The sequence below is a fragment of the Quercus robur genome, chromosome 3 (assembly GCF_932294415.1).
Source record: "Quercus robur chromosome 3, dhQueRobu3.1, whole genome shotgun sequence".
NCBI lineage: Eukaryota > Viridiplantae > Streptophyta > Magnoliopsida > Fagales > Fagaceae > Quercus > Quercus robur.
The window spans coordinates 2,807,219-2,823,732 of record NC_065536.1 but is presented as its reverse complement, the minus strand read 5'-3'; the positions used below and the strand labels follow the sequence as shown (position 1 = coordinate 2,823,732).

General features: G+C 34.4%; 1 protein-coding gene across 1 annotated transcript; it reads right to left on the bottom strand.

The window, feature by feature from the left end:
* Positions 1-3,060, bottom strand: LOC126716530 (uncharacterized). Its single transcript, XM_050417345.1, has 2 exons — positions 289-3,060; positions 1-174 (listed from the first exon to the last, which is right to left on the bottom strand). The coding sequence occupies exon 1, from the start codon at positions 3,058-3,060 to the stop codon at positions 289-291; it is 2,772 nt and encodes a 923-aa protein (XP_050273302.1). The 3' UTR covers positions 1-174.
* Positions 3,061-16,514: the final 13,454 nt, after the last annotated feature.

Sequence of the window (16,514 nt, the reverse complement as noted above, 5' to 3'; positions counted from 1 at the left end):
TATCACAATCTAGAAACAGGTACATTAGATATAAAATACTTCGATTACAAGTTCATTCAGTGACAAACAAAATAATAATTGTGTGGATACAACCCAGTAGTAAGTTCAAATACATAATAAAGAGAACCCCAATTGACATCTACAATGCCATTCCAAACTCGAGTATTTGCATGCCTAGCAAAAATTCAAATATTGTTGTTAGATACCAAAACCCAAAACATACGTACTAATCTATGCAACTTGGCTAATTGATACAATCATGGCATTTTATATAAAAGCATCACTTACCTAGTTTGGATTATTACTGCTTGTCGAAGCCCCACGGGAAAGCGGACATCTTCTACGGTTATGCCCATGTTGATGACACAGTCCACAGCTCTGCTTTTGCTGAATCTCCCTCAAGTCAGAATCTGGCCTCCGGCTTCCCGGTTCTCGCCGGACCCCATCCATCTCATTTCGTATCCTAGACGCCACAGGTCGACCTTTGCCCCGCAACAGTTTTGGGTCAGGCACCCACTTTGGACCATCCACATCCCTCCACAATGAATCTGACTTTGGCACCACAAATGCATGTGAGTAGGTGTGAATGGCGTTCACCAAACTATAACATGGGTCAATATATGCAGTCGCATCTTGCCCCAAGTACTGAAGAGCTTTAATTGCATGTGAACAAGGGATCTTTCTAATTTGCCACTTTCCACAACCACATGTTCTGGCCTTTACATTTACTTCATAACTATGGTGTCCCCCTCCAGAGCTATAGATGTTGTATGAAGTAATTACTTGATATATACCATTCTGATTATTAAACGGATTTATTTGGTGTGAAATTGATTTTTGTAGGTTGTGTCCATAGATTTTTAAGGCATATTTAGTCCATACCTTGTCCTTTGAGAGCTCATGAGTAATTTCTTTGTGTCGATCATGGAAATACGCAACAAGTTTGCAATGAGTGAATTCAACCATTGCAGCAATGGGTAGGCCACGGGCACCTTTGAGTACTCCATTGAAGCACTCCGAGACATTGGTTGTCATAGCCCCATAACGGTATCCACCATCATGTAGTTGGGTCCACTTGTCTAGATCCTCATTCATTAGATATGTGTATGGCATGATGGATGAGTCGGGTTCACTTTCCTGCCGCTCGGTTCTCCGTTTCTTCCTAAGGGCCTCGATCTCAGCTTCCTTGATAGGTTGCATGTACAGCTCAAATTTTGATTCCTTAGTAGCATACCCCGCTTTCAAGGCTAATGACTTTAAAGTGGCGTCCTGAAAATGCGTGTTGAAGTTGCTAGCAACATGTCGAAGGCAATATCTGTGAACTACTCGTTGTCGTCCATCATCATGTCTAGGCCAGTTTGCAATTGCACTTTGAATACCCTTATGTCGGTCAGAAATTATACAGATGTCCTTATCTGCTATCACATCCCCCAGTGCATTCCTGAGGCGTTCTAAAAACCACCCCCAACTAGACCCTGACTCTTTGTCCACAACGGCAAAGGCAAGAGGCAAAACCTTGTTGTTGGCATCGGTGGCCATTGCAATCAACAACACCCCTCGATATTTACCATACAAATGGGTCCCATCAATACTGATCACTGGCTTACAATGTCTGAATCCTGCAATGCATGGAGCGAAAGCCCAAAATATATAGCGCAATATTGTATCACCGAACTCGTCCCTGGGTATGGTGTGAAACCAGAAACGGGTGCCAGGTTCTTGATCCCAGTATGCAAACAATAACTTTTTCAACCTTTCGTAAGACTCTTCCCAATCCCCAAATATCTTTGCAATACCTCGTTGTTTCGCATCCCATATCTTATAGTAAGAAAGAATATGCCCATAATACTTCCCTTTAATGAAATGTCTGAGGTGATAAATTGTTGCTGTGTGTTTCTCTTTCAACAATGGAACAAATTCTTCTGCTAGAAAATTACAATCCATCATTCTACCATCAAGGGCCGTGGCAAGGGGCATACAACTATGAGGACCCCTATAAGATGTGACCATCCATAGTCCGAGTTCAGGCTTCACAACTGCCCCAACGTACCACATGCATGATTCATCGCTGCATTTCACAGACAGTCTACTTGTGGTCGACCTACTAGTCACAAAGTTTCTGTTATGCTTTGCGGCGTAAATTGTTAATGCACGTCTCACTGCATCTTTATTAGCAAAAATCAACCCTTTCGCAAAATTCATGTCTGCATTCCAAGAACCAAATGATTGCTGAACAACTTCAGGATCAACCATATTTTCCCAAGTATTTTCATAAAATGATGAGGCAGGAGGTTCATAAACGAGGGTCGTATTTGTAACATGCTGAACTCTATCATTAGCGTCCTCATCATCTTCATCACATTCAGCCATATCATCAACATGAGGAATGTGAGTAATTTCATGGTCATCAAGACCCCTGTCAAAGTCACCATCGTCAATCCTCTCTTCATACTCATCTCTATCCTCACCATCTTCCCTAGAACAGTCTTCGTCTTCATCTTCATCTTCATCTTCAACTACTGGAACTGTAGAGGATTCACCTCGATGTGTACAAAATTGATCTTCATATCTATTTCCAGGTTCACTCTCAATTGTTACTGGTGTCTCTTGAAAAGGGGGTGTATAGCCTCCCAATGTGGTGCATTGATCATCTAGGACTGCAAACTGTAGAGATGTAGTTGTTTGTACAATTTCGTCCTCTACGCCGACTTCTGCACGAGGCTCCAAAGTGACGTATAACTCAAAATCTGCTGCTTGTTTCCATTTGTCCATCTTACTAAACATGAATTTCACATGTTTGTCCTCTGTTATCGCCATATATCTGTAATTAATGCATTGATTGAGGACTTCATATGGAGAACGGAAAGTAATATGTATGTCATGCAAAGCAGGGTTCACTTGCAACTCTTCCATAATTTTTACTTTCAGCTCATTCAGGGTCTTTAGCTTACGGCGTATCATCATATAGTAGCACTGGATACCCGGACCTTGAAATGAGGCTCCATCATAAGGGTTGGCATTGCTAAGGGGTCCACCGTAGTATATATTTATATAGATCATTGTCAACCTATAGATCATCAAGTGCAATTGTGTTAGTGACAAATTTATAACGCTCAATCAACATCAATCACAAAACTTTGCGTATGAAATGCCAACAATACTAACCTCAACCAAATTTGCATATACTCACTTTTAGTAATCTTACAAAAATAGTCATTACCAATTTCATATTCTTTAAAAATTCTAAATCATTCTAGGGGCATGACTTTCAAAACCCATTCAAATAAGTTATGATGAACAAAAATATTATATACCAACCAGTTATCCATTGAAATCTCTGTTACAAATCTTAAACAAATATATCTTGAAATAATTTATGATAAAAAGACTACTATCTTAGGTATCAAACTCATAATGTTATGATATATCCATGAGAAAGACCTAAAAGTACTAAATATTCCTATCAATTGATCACAATATTTAGTACTAAATATTCCCAATAATTAATCACAATATTTACACTAACAAACAAAACAAATATTCCCATATGTTGTAATAACATAATAATCACAATATTTGGTACTAAATATTCCCAATAATCACAATATTTGTAGTTATTTTCTAAAAAAATCCCTAATGACTCCATTCTTTTTGCCAATATCTAATCCCCTAAAATCCTAAAGGGCTATGGAAATGGACAGCGTTTGCTCTCTTTCTATTTTTAAAGTCTGCTCCTTTTTTCCTAACTTGGAATGTTACAAATGGTAACAACACCAAATATTTGTAAATTTTTCACAAAATATACGTGCTCGTGCTGCACCATCCTTACACATTCATTCATGGTCATGGTCATGACCATTTCATGTTACAATTTTACTGTTGCAACTTCCTTAAAAAAAATAAAAAATAATTGGATTTATAAGATTTTGAGCTTCGAACCTTTAGCCAAAAAAGTTTTATATATTCTCTTAAATGAAAAAATAAAAAATAAAAAGGAAAAAATTGCATATCTAGTACTCAAATTTTCACATAATAATCACAATATTTGGTACTAAATATTCCCAATAATCAGAATATTAACTTTCTTAAAAAAAAACTTAGCAAATAATTTAATCACAATATTCACACTAACAAAAAAAAAAAAAAAAATTTCCCCAATATGTTGTAATTTAATCAAAATATTTACACTACCAAAAAAAAATTCCCCAATATGTTGTAATTTAATCACAATTATTTACTAAATATTCCCAACAATTAATCATTAAATTACTACTCATTATAGATATTTAATCACAATATACTAACAAATAAATTAATCACACTATTTACACTAACAAATAAGAAAAACAAAACATTTCCTAATATGTTCTAAATTTTTCTTTAAAAAAAACCTAGCAAATAATCACAATATACTAACAAATAAATTGATCACAATATTTACACTAACAAATAAGAAAAACAAAACTTTTCCTAATATGTTCTAAATTTTTCTTTAAAAAAAATCTAGCAAAATAATCACAACATTGTAAAAATATTACCTGAGAATGTTGTGTGATGAGTGTTCTGTGAGTGAGTTGAATATAGAGACTGTGAGTTGAAAGAGCTGAATATAGAGAGTGTTCAAGAGAGAGCATATAGAGACTGAGTTTCTGATATTCACAATACAGAGAACTTATTCCCACGGCAAGAGAGAACTTATTGGAGCTGGGACCCACAGACACATGGAGGGCTGGGGACTGAAGCTGCTGTGGGGGGAACTGTGATGCCCACGTGAAAGCTGCTGTGGGATGGGAGTGTTGCTGTTTGATGGAACTGATGCTGGTTTATAAAAGGAAATCGAGTCCAAAGGACTCGGTTCCTAAGCCTGAAAAACGAGTTCGTTAAACTCGGTTTCAAAGAGTAGAAATCGAGTCCAATGGACTCGGTTTCCAGGCTTTGAAACCGAGTGCAAGGGACTCGGTTTCCATGCTTTAAAACCGAGTCCTTTGGACTCGTTTTCCAGCCTTAGAAGTCGAGTTCTTTTAACTCGATTTCTCGCAATAATAAACTAATAAACCCAGGAAATCGTGGATACTGAACTCGAGTTGCTATATTCCAAATTAGTTTCAAACGTTTCCTAACTAATGAAATAGTTTCGGTTTCAAGGTTATTTTCTAAAAAATCCCAGTTTACACTCATCTATTATATCCAAAACACAAAGGGTGTGTTTGGATAGAACTTATTTTGTTGAAATTAAAAACTGAAAACTGAAAACATTGTAATAAAATAATTTTTAAATGTGTGAATAGTGCTGTGGGACCCATTTTTAATGAAAAAATTGATAAAAAATGAAATTTGTGGATCCGTGAACAGTGCATATTTACACTGTTCATTGCAGAAAGTCAACATTTGCGGTTACTGTCCAACAGTAACCGCAACACTCCAAAACGCGTGAAAACCCAAAAAAAAAAAAAGGGAACAAAACGCAGCTCCAAACGCAGAAGCGGAATACAAACACACACAAAGTCTTAAGCTCATTTAGTGCAAGTTTGGCTTCTGCGTCTGCGTTTTCATTTCAGCTTTTTCTTTTCTTTTTTTTTCTTTTTTTTTCACGCGTTTCAGGAGACAAAATTTACTGTTCACAACTGTAGCAGCAATGTTCATGCACTATAGTAGTACTATTCATGCATTGTAGCATCACTGTTCATGCACTGTTTATGGGATCCATAGCCACTTTATTAAAAAAAAATATTAAAAAATAGGTCCTACAGTACTATTCACATATTTAAAAATTATTTTGTTACAGTGTTTTCAGTTTTCAATTACAGTAAAAATAAGTTCAATCCAAATAGCCTTAATGAGCTTGTTCCAAAAGTCTTGGAAGGCCAGCTTTCTCATTTATTGAGAAATGACTTAAGCGTGTCTCACACGCTGAACTAAAAGAAAAACCAAAGGAAAACAAAAGAGGCTATTCGGCCTTGGAGTTGGGAGTGGCTGAGGAGAAGTTCCACAGCGTGTGAGAGAGTAGTGTCCGTTTTGGTAACAGCTTAGTTGAAATTAATTAATTTTTTTTACTAAAAGTAATATAGATAAAGGTAAAAGTTAGTTAAAATAGTATAGTGAAACTTATAAATAATACCAAAAAGTGCAATGAGACCCATGAATTGTAGCAAAAATAAATTGAATAATAGCAGAAATAAACTAAATAGTAAAAAACGCTAGAGGGCTTCTGGAGGAGATCAATGGCAAAGCCAAAAAAAAAAAAAAAAATTCATGACAAAAAAAATGCTTTATTCATAAATTAATTTTAATTGAGAAAAATTTTATTATACATTCTAAAATTATTTATAAAGGAAATTATTATTATGGCGTTACACACAATTGTACACACATAAAACTATTACTATTTGTAATTAGAAAATGTATCTCATGTGTCGGGCGCATATGATCTTTGTCTCACTTATAGGTGAGCGTATGTGCCAGCGCATAAAAAAATTTTCTTGTGATTATCTCAATTCTTCTTTATAATAATTACACATTACTATTATTAAATATAAATATAACATAAAAGTGTAATAATAAACAAAAACAGATAACAATACTGTTATCAAAACTAAGTATAATATTAAATAATAAAAATTTAAAAGTGAAGTTGTACTGTTGGAGAGTGTAGGATAAGTACCTATGGAAAATATTAGGATCACAATTTTCCCATAACTTTTGCTACAACTTGTTTACATGGCAAATTGTAAGTGGTGGGTTTACGACTCCAACGCTCAAGACTTGCCACGTGAGCAAATTGTGGCCAAAGTTGTGGAAAAAGTTATGGTCCTATCATTACTCCATACATATATCAATGTCAACAAAACAGAGAGATGGGTACCACAATTACCAAAACTAAATATAAAATAAAATATATTCACAAAATAATAAAATAATACTCTTTCTGTCCCAATTTATTTGTCCTCTATTCCATTTTGGAATGTTCCAAAATATTGTCTTGTTTTTAAAATTAAAAGTTATTAATTTACTAATGTTACTATTATGCCCCCACTTTATTTCTGAAACCATTTTAGATTTAGTATTCCAAAATTATTGGAGAAATTTATTTTAGGGTAATTTTGGAAACTTATACCTTTTTATACAATAGACAAGATGATAAATGATGTTCTCTTAAAAAGTTGGGTTTTTGAAACAGAACAAACAAATTGGGACGGAGGGAGTACTTCATTAGAGCGGTAAACCACAAAATATATAATCAGCTGTCAAAAGTCTATTGATAGATACTAATAAGGTTTGCATGTGCAAGGCACCCTTGAGTGAGAAAATTTAAGATAGAAATTTTTTTTGAAGTAGTATGAAATCATGTACTTAAATTTAGAATAGTTATTTAACATATGACTATCTATTTACTATGATAATTTCTTAGAACCTATTTACTAAAGACAATATCTACTCACGAAAAAATTCTACTAAGAATGATAACAAATGTCGTCATCTTCCAACAATAAACAAGTAAATTTTGGTAAAACATTATCGCAATATTTAAATTTTCGCAATAAATGATGACATATGCTGCAATTGAAACTCTTCATTAAATTAAATACCTACAATTATTTGCAATGAATATCTTGTTATTCATACTTCCTTTTTTTATCATCTTATTTTATGAGCCTAACTACGTTTTTTAGCTTACTTAAATTTTAATGAACACCTTTTTAAGAAAGAAAGCAAATAAAAAAAAAATAAGATAACAAAAGGCATATGTCATTGAAGTTTCTATTAGATAAAATTGTTAGTTTTTAGACCCCTTAAAACACAATTGGATTAACCTAGATAATTAGCCAAGTTGTTACTTAGTCCAAATTCCAAATTTAGGTTATCACAATCAATCAATCATATCATGCAAAGCAGCGAAAAAATAAATAACACAACGATATGATAACCCAGGAAAACCAAACCGATAAAAAACCTGGGGAGGATTTAACCTAGCTATCTTCAAGGTAAAAAAGCAAATCCACTAGAAAGAATTGAAGTTCATACAAAAGACTTACAAGCCCCCACGCTCGACTTCTTATTGCTACCCACCAGTAGAACTTACTGACACGACCACGTGCAAACTCCGAATCCACGAACTCCTTCTTTCTTTGGCCTCTGCAAAACACAAACACCCCCGTTTGTGACTTTGAGATCTCACTCAAAGGTTTAGCAACACAAACTCTCCTATTTGTGACTCCAAGATCACCCTTGAAGGTTTAGATCATCAAAACCTTTGATGACTAGAGAAGGCAGTAACTTCTACATTACCGGATCTTGAGATTCTTCAAGGAATAACACTAGTAGAAGATATAAGAGAGCTTTTGGGTACAAAAACCTAGATCTACAAAAAAGGCACAAGATGCACTCTAATCTCTCTAAAAAACTCTCAAAACCCCACCTAGGGTTAGCTTATAATGTCTTTTAAATACTGGAAAAAACGGCTCGCGATTTGGGCTTCAAACGAATAAATTATGGCCTTTTTACGTTTGTTGATTTTGCTGATATGCGATTTTGAATAAATCAAATCTGTCTTTTGATCGATCGAACCAACCAGCTTGTAACTCATTAGTTTTTATCTCAAACTTAAGTTTTTTGTCTTGGGCTTCAATGTAGACCATTCTAAACTAATAAGACTTAGTTTTTGTCATGTTTTGTCATGGTTTGCCAACATTACAAACTCAAAACCTAACAAAAATTATAAATCTAGAAGATTTAAACCTCTAATAAATTAGTGTTCTCTAGGTAACAAATAGAATACCATACATCACCATTTTTACTTCTAAGTATGACTAACACATAAAACTCAAAATACAAGAAGAAACTTTTTGGGACATAAAAATTTAGTGACTATATGCTTGTCTACTAAATATAAAAGAGGAAATTATTCAACTTTAAATTTGGTGGGGCCGCGCGCGGGGGGGGGGGGGGGGGGGGATGACACTACCCCAAACATAAAGTGGAAAAGTACTTTTTCCTTTTTTTTTTTTTTTTTTGTGGGTAAAACTGTGTTTTTTTTACTTTAAACATTAATGTGTTAAAAAAAAGTCAACCTAAAAAAACTGTCCATAAAACTATGAATTTTGGCTCATCAAATTAGCTATAAAAAAAAAAAAAAAAAAAAGGGTCAGGGACACAATAAATGTCATGATATTTTCTCAATATCTTTATTTTAGCTAAGGTGGGCCTTTGTATGATATTTTATTATTTTATTTTTGAGTAATGCTACGTCCACAACATTTTAATAACAAATCCTAGGTGATAAATTGTTATTGGTTTTTAATTGGGACAACCACTTTAAACGGTGCATTAAAAAAACAACAAACAAAAAACCAACAAAAGAAAATTGTGTGTGAAATAGTGAATTTTGGCTCACCAAATTTGACTAAACCAAAAAAGAAGTCTAGGAACACAACAAAATGTCATAATATTTTCACAATACCTTTATTTTCAGCCATGGTAAGTTTTAGTCTAATATTTTATTATTTATTTTATAGAAATGCTATCTCCGTAATATTTTCATAACAAATTCTAGACTACAAGTAGTTATTGATTTTAAAATAGAGCCACGACTGATATCACTTTTTTATCCATCAATAGTAGCTTACACCTATAATTTATTGTGAAATTAATGTGAGAATATTGTGGACTTAGTATTTTTTTTATTTGATTTATAAGGAACTAAGATCTCAACAATTGTGAAAACATTGTGATAACAAACAAGTGATACAACATTTTTACAAAACATTTATTTTCAATTGTGGTTGGTCATAGTCTCATATTTTATTATTTTATTTCGACCTATAAGAAATTGACATCTCAATAATTATGAAAATATTGTGAAATTTGTTGTATCAGTATAACAATATATATTCTAACTCATATAAATATTAAGAGGGAAAAAAAAAAGCCAAAATACAAAATGGTGAGTTTTGCTCACCAATTGACTAAACCAAATTTACGGTAGAAAAAGCCATTGGCTTTTTTTTTTTTATATAGTTAGTAGAAACAAGAAATACAAACACAGTTAACCGTTTAGACTCAGCTATTTTCGTGTTGAGAGAGAGATTGTTTGGTGTATGACTGTGTATAATGTGGGAGACTTGTTAATTTTAAAAAAATTGAAGTTTTGAATTGTTATGGAAAATTGATCATTCATGGTGGTTTAGCATATTTTTAATAATTTTTTAAAAATATTTTAGAATTTCAATTAGATTGAATTTATATTGACCTGCAATTTTGGGGCATTAAGGCCTTAGTGATGGCCTTTTTTTTTTTCTTTTTTTGAGAGAATAGTGATGATCTAATTGGCTTAGAAACTCTACACATATTTTGGCTCCAAAGCTTGCAATTTAGGACAACAGGTTGAGGTTCTATTTAGAAAGAACAATGAAGAGATCATTTGTCAAATTTGAAGTAACAGACAAAAGGCAAACACCATAGAGTGCTGAATTTGAGAATGGTCAACAGACAACATAGATCTAGAACAACAATTCCTTCATTTAAAACCCAACAGATAGAGACAGAGCCAAACATTGTGATGAACACAAAGAGAAGACCTTAGGCTATATTTTATCTTCATGGTATTTGAGCATACGAAACCTTTTAGGAAATTAAGTTGGACCTGATTGATTTACATTCAGTGAGAAAATGAAAATTAAATTACAAAAATATCTTTAGTCATGTTCTTTGCTTGCAAAGAATTCATATGACTACTTTGGACTTCTGCAAAAATATAATTGACCTTCAAATTAGTTACAAGTAAAAGGGTGAATGACAAAGGCATTTGTAGAGTTAAATATAATTTTAGATTCAATTCACAATCGAGAAGGGCTTGAATGAAGTAGGAATATTTCATATTTCATCATTCTTAAGCATTAGATTGCTAAATGAACTTGAGAAAATTCTAATAATTTCTTTCCTATTTTCTATAACCTAGTGGCTAGAATTATGGGGAGAAAAAAAATTATAATTTTGCATTGTGATATAGCATAACCTGGTTAACGTGTAAGAATCAAAAAGTTCGAGGGGGATTTTTTAGATTCGGATAAAAGTCATTTGTCCCCACCACGGTAGAGGGACAAATTTTGATTTAATCTTGTTTCTACCTAAGTGATTTCAAGAGAGAGAGAAATTTCACATCACTTATTCCCCACCATTTTTTTTAAGAACAACTTATTCCCCACCATGGCATATTAATATTAGTTTCAAATGTGCCCTTACACACTTCATGAAGTGGTATAATTAAAAAAAAAAAAAATATCACTCAAGTAGCATTTCTTTCCTCACCTAGTCAAAAGTTAAAAAAAAAAAGTTTTTATTTTTATGTCCCCTGCCTTTTATGTCACCATTATTAAGAAAGTTAGCCAAAGATATTTCTAAGGTACTTATCGACCACTTGTAATGAGGTAGAGGATGAACATTTTATGTGTGGCTTGTACTTTTTTTTTTGGTAAAAAAAAATTTAAATCCTATAATTTAAAGAAGTAACAATTTAAATACTATAGTTTCAAAGTAACAATTTAAACTTTAAGCTTTTGAAAAGCTAAAAAATTAAACTTACAGTTCATATTAAACTCAAACACAATTTCATTCCACTTAAATGAGTTAAGGTTTAATTTGTTACTTTTTTAAAACTTCAAGATTTAATTTGTTACATTTGAAACTTTCATGTTTAATTTATTATACCCTTAAATTATAGGGTTTCAAATAAAATTTCTCCTACTTTTGAAATCAAAATAAAAGGAATTTTTTCAGTGGCCTAACTTTTGACTCATTTTTCACCCAATTGTCTTTGTAATTTTCCACCTCCTAACTTGTAAAGGTCATTTATCAACATTTTTGGCCCAATTGCAGGGCCCATTGGGGGGAAGGCATGATAGTATACCATCTTAATACAAAATGCAACCCACTAGTACAATTTTCTTATCTAAATGGGGAAACTATTAACAGTATCGTCCATGACTATAGGTGCACCACCCACCTATTGGTCCTATTCTATACAGTTTATAGGTGATAGACCACACGTTCTTTGCATTTCAAGTTCCATGCCCTCTAATTGAAGTCACTTTCACATTGTCAAATCTTTCTCACTTCATTCTCTAAGTACCCGCATGCCAAACCTTTTAACATTGTTATTCACTCTTTTTTTTGAACTTAAACATCAATGTAGAAACATTGTGCCCCACACAAGAGGGCGTGGACTTTATTGTGCCGTGTCTGACATCCACCACTAGTAGCAACACTTAGTACCCGTTTGGTTTTGGTTTTGGCGCTTATTGCATTTCAGCGTTTGTGTTTTGGGCATGGGACCACGCTACAGTTGCACGCAGTAAACGCGTCCTTTTTTTTTTTTTCTTTCAGCCGTAAAGGTTGACTTTTCTACCATGAACAGTGCATCCATGCGCTGTTCACGGACCCACAAATATCACTTTTTAACAACTTTTTTATTAAAAATGGGTTCTACGGCACTATTCACACATTTAAAAATTATTTTGCTACAGTGTTTTCAGTTTTCAGTTTCAGCAAAATAAGTTTAATCCAAACAAACCCTTAAGCATCATTTCAATTTGATTACTATTGCTACGGAAATATTCTCATTGAATGAAGAAAATACCCAGGACTTTGACTTTGACAATGAATACAAAAACATGCCAATGAATAGAATGGGGTTATATTTATGGAAGAAAATATCCCTCCTACGAATGTGACACAACTACATACTCTCATAGACAATTCACTTATCAAGTGAAAATATGACAATTGAAAAGGGTTATATAGTTGTATTCATCAAGAAGTCCAAAAGAGAAAAATATTATGCCAACAAGAAAAGTAATCCTTGGATAATGAGTTTAATTTGCATTTGTAAACAATATTTCAGAAACATCACCAACCGGTCTTTTATGGTTCTTAGGTAAATAAGCAAAATATCATTTCCACAAAAGAAATGCATCAAACAACTCATAAAACTTACCCCATTGCTCAAAGACATGCTCTAAAAATTCTGAGGGTTGAGATTTGACCCTTGTACTTAGAAGCTATGAAGCACGGGTGCGTTTCGGGACTCGGGTGCGGGTGCGGGTGCGGGTGCGGGACTCGGCAATTTTTGAAAAAGTAGGGTGCGGGTGCGGCGGGACTCGGCGATTAAAAAATTATTAAAAATATTTTTATTTATATTTTCTATATATTTTTACTATTAAAATATTCTTAAAAAACACATTAATATACTTGATTCACAAAACAAAGAAAGAATAAGGCAAGAAACGCATCTGAGGCCAGAATTTCGGCCTCTCCGGCGATTTTCACGGCCGATTTCGGCCTGTTTCGGCCGATTCCGGCCTGTTTCGGCCGTATCGGCCGTATCGGTCGCCGGCCGATATGGCCGATACGGACCGATTCGGCCCGATTTGGGCCGCGTCGGCCCGAGTCGGATCCGCCACGTGGCGCGACGCGGCACGACGCGGGACGGACGCGCGGTCTGCGGCGTCCCTCCCACGTCGCCGCGTCCCGCCGCGTCGGACGCGGGTGCGCCGGCCTGGGAGCCGCGTCCGTGCATCCTAGCTTAGAAGCCTGACCCTGAAGGCCTTTGATCAATCTCAAAATCAACTTTACATAATTACAACTTATTATTTAACACCGACCACCATAATCATCATCTACCTGTGCTAACTTCTTAGGATGTCAGGAAACTGGTGGAAGAGTACTTGTGTGTATTCTGCCATAAGCCTTCCAGCAAAATGGATTCATGTGTTTCTTTCCTTAGGCAGAAAAGCAATGCCACTCTCAAAACTGTAAACATTTCTGCATGGCTTTGAATCACTGCTAGCAATGTGCATAGATGGGCTTCTTATGTCAATAGTACCATATATGAATGAAAGTATGATTGGGGCACTTTTCAGTGAGGCAGTAGCGTTGGTTTAAATAGTTGGGTTTTGAACAATGTCCATGTGAATGTTTTGGAAGGTTACTTTGGATAGAAAACCTGAGCCACCTTGCTGTGTGTTGATCTGAACACCATTAGCAGAGTGTTTGATGGTTGAGTCCCTCACTGTGAAGAGTCTGAAATACAAGCTCAAGATTTATCTGTACCAAGACTGCCAATGCTGCACAGGTAGAATCATCAGTCAGAAAAAGGGACTAGTTGATTTTCTGCCACTTATGGTCATTTTGGATTGAGGGGGAGGGAGGAGGAGTAGAGTAGAGTAGAGTAGATTTATCACAAAATTAACTTATTTTTAGCTAACTCTACTCTACTCCCCTTCACTCCCCCTCCTTCCCCCTTTCATCCAAACAGGCCATTAATTAAGCAAAAGCATATTAAAATTTGTGCACATTGATACCTTTGTCTAGGCTCTTGTAACCTCAGAATTTTACCATGACCAAGAAAGACAAACAATGAAGTTTTCTAATACACTATATTCTATTAGATAACTAGAAATGAAAATAATCCCAAAAGTGACCGTTGGGTCTTGGTATGGTAGACATTTTTGTAGGTTGACTTTTTTACAACTTGCAAATTGGTGCAGACTATATTTTCAGCTAAGAAATTTTAGTATCAAGCAGTGAATGTACCACATATTTGGCTGCATGTAAAATTCCATATGTCCACATTGTGAGAATTGGTTCCAATTGACATACAATCATCACCTGCATAAAAGGAATATGCCCAAACAATATGAACTTTTATTAAAGTAAAAACATACGGAAGACAAGAACTAGGAATTGAGAGCCTGTGGAATAATATACCAGTGGATATGAATGACTTGTATATTTTCACATTTTTTGTCTCCTCCAAGTGAATTCTGTTCAGGTTGGGACTATCAACAGGTGATTATTTGCTATGCCATTCCGAATGGACATTTTGACTGATCAAATCCAAAATAAAACTTGGGGCTGTTCTTAACTCGAAGTCCACCTAATTTCAAATCGGAACTAGAAGCGAAAATTATGGCCTGCATTCACTGAAAACTTGAATGAAAGAATTTCAACAGAGCTTAGGTTCCACAAAATAATCTCTAGTTACTTTTGTTTGTGTCATAAACATCCTCTATATTTATTCCATTAATATAGGAAGTCAACATTAATGAGGTAATATTAGAAACTAAAATTCCTTACTTTTATCAGGCCTGCCATGAAGATTCCACCATTTCTCTCCTCTGCCATATATAAGACCAGCCCCTAGCAATGACATTCCCCTTGATATTTATGAAGACCAGCCATTCTTGCTTACTAGTTTTTGGTGACTCTGCTTCAACTCCATCTGGTGCCACAAGAGTTATAATAATCTTCTCATAATCAAGCCCAAAAGCAAGTGATTTTTTCGTCATTAAAACTATCAAAAGGCTTAAAGAAAAAAATCTCACCTTCTAACCATACTGATAACACAACCTGAAAGATGAGATGGGTTTCACAAGGTCCCTTGAAAACTGTACGTTGTACCCTGAAGGAATGTTTGAGAGGAACAAAAAGCATTTCAGGCTGTATTCTTGAATGCTTTGGAGTCGTCAATAACGCCATCCCCAACAGCAGCAACGGAAAGAACATTGAAAACCATAATGGTAATAGTAGAAGTAGAAGTACCTCTTTTGCTTGAGGTTAAAGCCACAAGTGAAAAGGAACGTGGTTTTGATTTTCTTAATAATGCATGCAAATGTTTCTGTTATGTGGACCTAGGACAAGTTTCCCTAAATGAAAGGAACTAAGAAAGCTAAAATGATAATTAAAAATACAATATTAATTACCCTAGAGGAATTCATTCTTTAGCTTTGCCTTAACTGAGTATGCCTTTTCATTATGAGAACATGGATTTGAATATATTTGGCTATATATTAAACAAATTCTCTATTAACAGAGTGGGGTCTGTATACAGTACATTGAAGTACAAGCCGATTACCTTAATTTTACTATACTATAATGGTAGATGGCATTTTCTTTCAATCTTTTTAAACCAAAACTTGGACTTTGTAATAGTTTTTTGTCTTAGATGTCAATAATTAGTTAAAAGGTATGTATGGATGATGTAGGTGAAGCAGTACCTGTATAGATTTCTTGTAGTCCTTAAAACAATCAAACTCCATGCAAAAGGGATGCCATGTAGTAGCTTAGACCAACAAACCAAAAATCCGTATTATCCTTTGAGAATAGTAAATACATGCAACATTCCTTATTTCCACACTGTATTCCAATACAATCATCACCTGTATCAAAGGTTTAAACCCAAACAGTATGAAAATTTTAGAATAGTACATACATAAGGAAGACAAGAACTAGGATTTGAGACTCGTAGAATAATATACCATTGGATATGAATGAATTGTATATTTTCACATTATTTCTCTCTTCCAAGTGAATTCCATCCATGTTGGGACTATCAAAAAGTGATTTTGTGCTAGCCAATTCTAAACGTACATTAGAAAATGACCGAATTCAAAATGAAACCTGGGGCTGATCTTAACTCAAGTCCCCTTAGTTAAAAACTTCAATCAAAGAAATTCTACAGA